Genomic DNA, 6,677 nt, shown 5'->3' with positions numbered 1-6,677 from the left:
TAGTTGAGAACTAGCTCACTGAAAATCAGTATATTGTGTATGGAGAGTTTTACAGAACAAAGTACACTGAATGATCTAAAATATTGGCAGAATCGTCTCTACAGAGTACACAGGTGTAGTAGACAGGCTGTGTTATTTTACAAGCTGCAACAGAGGCTGAAAACTGAACAGTCTAAAAAACCAGATATCATAGAACTCACTTTTTGAAAACCCTAATTCTAAAGGGTTTTTTAAAGCATATTTCTCTGTTTCAAAAACTCTGCTCTCATATAAACTATGCAAGTCCGATCAAAGCATTGTAATACCCATTCCTCACCAGTAGTTGGCAACATTGACCATAACAACCTTCAAATTCAAAAAACTTGCTATAAATGTGATGCTATCCTCAAAGAAAAAAACTCTTTCTGTGACACTGTTTACCCTTTCCCATAAGTCGTATGACATTTTTTTTTTTTTAGTATTGACTGGAAATGTGTATGAAACAGATTCAGGACAGTGTGAGATCCATAAAAGAAACCCACAACAGCAGTATTTTTGCTGTGGTTTCCAGCAAAGTACTGTGTGAAGGAGATGAGAGTCCCTTCTCACACTATTGCTGGTTTTTTTTTTTGGTTTTTTTTTCAGCCATCCACTTCAGTGTGGTTCTTTAAAAATGCTCAAATCACTTTTTCACAAGGGTCTCCCCTGGTGATGTTATCAACACTCCTGCGGGAGTGACAAGAGATTTGCACTTATAAAATTGTTGTACAAACCTTGCATACAAAATGAGTCACAACATTTACTCATTAAGCTAAGAATTTGGTGACAGTTGTGTTTTGGTGTGTGTGTGTGTGTGTGTGTGTGTGTTTGTTTGCATGCATGTGGGTGAGATTCAGGTTTGGGGATTCTTTTTTGAAAACGTGCAACTTTATTGCCTTACTTTTAAATTTATCCATAAGTTGGACTTGTATCACAACTATTGGAGCTTGTACTTTATACCACGGCTTCATCTGGTTTCTGTTACTGCTGGGGAGCAGAAGTGATTACCAAAATATTTTACTCAGGTGAGAGTAGCACTATTTTAAAATTTTTACTCAAGTAAAAGAAAAAAGTTACTGTCCAAGACATTTTTCAAACAAGAGTAAAAAAAAAACTTTTGGTAAAAAGACTGCTGAAGTAGTGAGTTACTGATCAAAACAGCAACTGTTTAATATTTAAAGACCAAGATATGAATAGCATAACTACCAAATAAAATCAGGTAAAAAAAAAAATGCATTTTTCAAAATTAACTTCTTTTGATATAAAACTTACGAAACTAACAAAAACTGCAGGTGAATTTTTTTGGTTAAAAAAAGCTTGTTCTTCATTCAGTGAAGTTACAGTGGATAGTGAGTAGAATGAAACTTGCAAACACAAACAGAATGGACAACCCCCAATCGGCACTTGTACATTTACGAGTACAAGTATTGGCAGATTTCTGGGCTGTGGGAGGAAATCAGAGCGCATGGGGCGACACGCATACCCACAGGAAGAACGTGTAAACTCAGCATCGATGCTGAAACGTAAAAACCAGAGTCCTACAAGTTATGAGTCAACAGTGCTAACTGCAGGAAACGCATGGCTGCTGAGCTCCTGGTATTCGAGTGTTTGATTTTAAAAACGTTTTACAGAGATGAATGTATTCATAACATTGACAGTAATATGTAGAATTTATACATTTTACACGTCAAAGCAAATATAAGTGCAAGTCAACGGTGTTTTTCTTTATGCTGAAAGACAAATGTAAAACTTGATCAACCACAATCAAAATCTTCACTAACGTAGATTTTGCAGGGAACATTTTTTCTGTTACTTGGTGATAAATCCCAGTGTGATGGTCAGAGAGCAAAGTCAAAAGTGACAACATGCATCAGGCTGTAGCTTCATGTTTACCTCTGCCTCGACTGAAACTAAGCAGTTTTGAGTGGTTTTATTATGAAGTATCGCTACTCTTACTTGAGTAAAATTTTCGGATACTCTATCCACATGTAGAGTATATTAAATTACCCTAAAGGAGCTCAAAAATATTTAGGTGATCTAAGTGTAGGCCTTTGCTTTGATAGAGGAAAGGTACAAGAACTTTTAAAATAACACCGAACTTGTTCACTTTGAATGCTTGTTCATGTAAGCCGACATGAAAGGAACAAAAAATAGTTTGCTCTATTCTTGTCTCTTTCTTGTCCACGTGTAGGATTTTAGAGCACAGAAATCTTCCATGGCTTTGATCTCCCCACACACTCTTTCTGCCACCTTTGCACGGTGATGCTTGAAACCTTCCTCTCTTGCTAAAGAATTGCTCTCTTGCTTCCTGTTTCACTGCGCTAAAAACTTCTTAGCACGCAATGCCCCCTCCACTTCACTGTCACAAATCTTGTTGACGGTGTGCTGAAACGAGGCGCTTGTGGTTTGTGTCGCAGCTACGCTCTCGGGCATTTCTGCTTTTCATTCAGAAGCCAAACCTCTTCATCAGCAAGAGCAAGAGAGCAAATGGAACAGAGCAAGACATGAGGAACCTGGTGTATGCGACTATTTATGGATCCATTATTGCTGTTGGTTTGCCACTCAACATCATATCTCTGTGGATTCTGCTCCGTCACCATGGACGAAAGTCGCCCAGCGCCGTCTTCATGGCCAACCTGGTGGTATCAGACCTGCTGCTCATCCTCTCTCTGTCCTTGAGGGTCTACTTTTATGCTACGGGCATCTGGCAGCTGGGTGGGATGTGGTGCGTCTGGTTCACCATGCTCTTTCGCAACAACATCCGCACGAGCTCCATCTTCATCACCTTCATCAGTGTGGACCGGCTGCTGGCTGTGGTTTATCCGTTGAGGTCGAGGCTTATTCGGACACCAGTCAACGCCGTGAAGGGCTCTGTTCTCGTCTGGACGATTGTAGTGATGTTGAATATCCCAGAGAGTGTGGTCTTTCTGAGAAATTTTGACAATCAAACATGTTTTGATTCTTACACAGCAAATATGAATCAAACCAGCAGAGGAAATGACGAGATAGTGGAACTCACAATTGGTTATTTCCAGCTTGTGTTGATGCTGACCATGCTGACAGTTAACATCATCTCCACAGTTATGGTGTCCTGCACTCTTCAAAGACAACTAAGTGAGTCTGCAAAGGTCAATAACAAACTGAACGTCATGCTGATTTTCGCCATGAACCTGATGATGTTCGTCGTTTTCTTCTTGCCGGTGTCTTTGGTTGTGTTCTTTGATCACCTGAGGCCCGTTCTGAGCTGCCTCGCAAGTGTGAACTGCTGCCTGGACCCTGTGCTGTATTACTTTTCTTTTGACGGGTTCTGGAAAAGAAAGGAGGATGTGGAAACATCTCTTGCAAGTCGCGGAACATGAACAGACTGACAGCAATGTGGCAGTTAAGCAGAGATAAGATTACATCTTTTTTTCTTTCTTTCTTTTTACAACAAATTATGCTTGTATCAGTGTGTTTCCTGTTCTATCTAGTAAAATATATATATAAAAAATTGAACCAGAAAATGTTTTGGTTGACTTTTGAAATTATAATGATAATAAAAAAAAGATTACTAGATTGCTGCATTACTTGAATAAACTCATTGAATTAATTTAAGTTTTGTTGCTAATTACACATTAAACTAAGTAGCTGCTAGTTTCTAGAGAGTTGTCAAGGAATGCATTCATTTGTTTTAGAGAGAATATTTTATGGTAAAATGACTTGAAATGGTATTTGCAAATAAAAGTTTGGCGTAACCTGATCAAACTATTGTGATTTTATCTGATGCAGTGCAGAGTTATGAACCAACAGGAAAGCATTTTTTTTTTACAAATGAAAAGGGCGCCTTTTTTTATATCCTGTCGATTTTACTCTGACAATCTATATCGATAAAATCCTGAGCAATAACCTACCTTTAGAAGTCGCCTGATTAGTAACACACAAGCTTTCCATGGACAATAAATGGAGAAACACAGAAGAACACAACAAATAGATCAGAATAAACAATGTCAAGATTTTCCTGAATAAAACCTCTTAAAAGTTTGATGTGCATTTGTGGATCAGAAGGGAAATGCAACCCACATTTTTCAGATTTGTTTTTTTTAAATATTGATATTTATTGATATAAATATTCTTTTCCTCCTTTTTTGGACTATCATATGAGATACCTATAAAATACTTTAAAGTGTGCAATTGCAACGTGACAAATCTTAAATGGTTCATAAGCTATGAATACTTTGCCAAGGCACTGCTTGATATAGAAAAAAAAGATGTAACTTCCAATAAGTAGAAATGTAAGGTCTATGTTTGTTGCTGTGATCAGAATGTTACATTTGTCTTTTTTCAGAATTGTTCCTATTTATTCATCCCCTCTGGTCTTTCTTTTTAAATATGCCACTTTCAAAATAAAGCAAACCACAGCAAACACAAGAACAGGACATCTTTGTTTCCCGCTTCTGCTCTCATAACTGCATTTAGAGTTCTCATTCTGAGCACATGAGATCTGTTGCTTTGGAATAAGATGCAGAATTTGTATGCATAAAATGTTGCCTCTTGTAAATAAAGTAAGGTCGTCGGTCCATAAGGCTGCGGCTGGCCAGATATTGCTTGAGTGTGACCCTTCTTAAATTGGAGTCCTGTGTGGAGGCGCTCTTCTGCCTCGAGCTGCTCCATATATGTTTAATGTGACCTACCTGTGCCCTCTGCAGGATGAAACTCAACAACAAGAGACGGAAGGAAAAAAAAGAAATACAACAGCTTGCAGTCACAAATCTGTATCGCAGTCTGTACTCACTCAACCCTGGTCATTTGTTTTCACACCATCGTGTATGACAGCTTTTATTCAGTGCGCTGTGTGTGTATTGGATTATTGCACATGGCTTGAAAGGGGTGTGATCTTTAAAGATTCTGTTCATTATGAAAGAGGTCAAGTTGTTGCTTTTATATCTTTTATATCTAATGCCATATTTGAAGGTTATGATCTGTTTAGTCTGGGATAAAAGCAGAAAATACACAAAAAAGCCTCCTTTCCTGTCTGCTTCTTCCTCAAGCACGCATACTTGCATGGACACGCAAACACACAACCTTTAACATGGAAAAAAAAAACAAAAGACACGAGGCAGACACATTCTGCTCTGCTCTGTGTGGCCGCAAAAGCCTCTATTCCTGTCTTGTGCTGCAGTCTGGTAGGCCTTTGACCAAAAAGTGAGCACTATACAAAGAAAGCAGCAGCTTTGGTCACTTTGGAGAGTCTGGTGGTAAGAAAAAAGGAACAAAGCAAAAGAAAGACAGAAATTGACATCAACAAGTGCAAAGGACAACGATCAACAACGACAAGGCCTACTGCCAAAAAATACATTTCATAAAAACAAAACTCTGTCAGTTGTATGCAAGTAAAATTCAAATTGTGAACATGAACTGATTCTTATGAAACATACATGTGTGTAGTTTGACAATGTGGTTAAGACCACATGTGTACTGTGCTTTAGGTCGTGACTAAACAGAGCGAGGCATGAGACAGAATGCTTTCTCAGTCAACATTTTCATCAATTAAGGTTCATCCACCAATAAATAAACCCTTAAACAAATGAAATAAATCAAGTTTTACACTCTCTGCACCCAAAAATGGCTTTTGAAAAGTAGAGGCTCCCCGATGAGAGCCAATTTATTTCACATTCCAGTTTGGTGGGCTGCAACAGAGGCCTGTTAATGAGCCCGAGTTTTAGAAAAATAAGATATTTAAAACTGGAAAAAAAAGAGAAAAACTTAAGTTGAAAAATGATCTCTTAAAAAACAATGTAGCAAGTACAAAAAGCTGTGAGGAGCTGCTAACTGATGTTCTCATTGGAGGCCACACATGCGTGATGACCACATTTTCACACATTTAGAAACGGAAACCATTTGCTATCCAAAGTTATTGCTTCACAGCCAGAAAATTAACCCCTCCCATGCCAGAAGAAAAAAAAGAACACTAATCGACAGACTAGCAAACATCACATAGCTTCCTGTTATTTTTTTTCTTTGTGCTGGAAAAATATTTGACTATGTTCAGGCAATCATTATATATTAGTTTCCAGGCTTTGTGGTGCTATTTTAGAGCCAAAAAACAGACAACCCCAGGATGTTAATGTCAGTTTAGGAGCCATAACTTTAAGAAATGTCTAAATTCCAGTTTCTCTAAATACCCACAAATCAGAGTTGCAAGTGAAAGTGGTAGGTAGAACCCTTCATGAGCCTTTGCATACCTTAGTCAGCAAGATGATGAGCTGTTTTAGCCATTTCCTGTATCATTACTAATACTCTTCCATGTCACAAATGAATAAAAACTAAACAAGAAGCCAAGATGCTGATTTCGAAAAAGCCACTAAATATATTTGATCTAATATGACTCGTAAACGAAAGCCAAGCAGATGCAACATCTGAACAGTCCGTTGGGGCTCTTTCTTCTTTTTTTTTTTTTTTACATAAACCAGGCTTGTCAGATCCATAATTTTTTTAGATCAGTAACTAATCCTAACAATACTGTTTCTGCTAAGTGGTATGCCATGCTTGTTATCTGCTCAGGAAATCAACCAAGGTTTTCTACCTCAACATTTGTGATGTGGCTAACCACAAACCCCCATTTTAACTAAGGCTTACATCTAACAAAACACACTCACACATTCCAAAAAGAAAATTTAAAC

General features: G+C 37.9%; 1 protein-coding gene across 1 annotated transcript; it reads left to right on the top strand.

The window, feature by feature from the left end:
- Positions 1–2,049: 2,049 nt before the first annotated feature.
- Positions 2,050–5,086, top strand: lpar5b (lysophosphatidic acid receptor 5b). The gene has a single exon (XM_008426223.2). The coding sequence runs from the start codon at positions 2,523–2,525 to the stop codon at positions 3,375–3,377; it is 855 nt and encodes a 284-aa protein (XP_008424445.1). The 5' UTR covers positions 2,050–2,522; the 3' UTR covers positions 3,378–5,086.
- Positions 5,087–6,677: the final 1,591 nt, after the last annotated feature.

Source organism: Poecilia reticulata, linkage group LG13, assembly GCF_000633615.1.
Source record: "Poecilia reticulata strain Guanapo linkage group LG13, Guppy_female_1.0+MT, whole genome shotgun sequence".
Classification (NCBI taxonomy): domain Eukaryota; kingdom Metazoa; phylum Chordata; class Actinopteri; order Cyprinodontiformes; family Poeciliidae; genus Poecilia; species Poecilia reticulata.
This window is presented reverse-complemented; position numbering and strand designations above follow the sequence as displayed.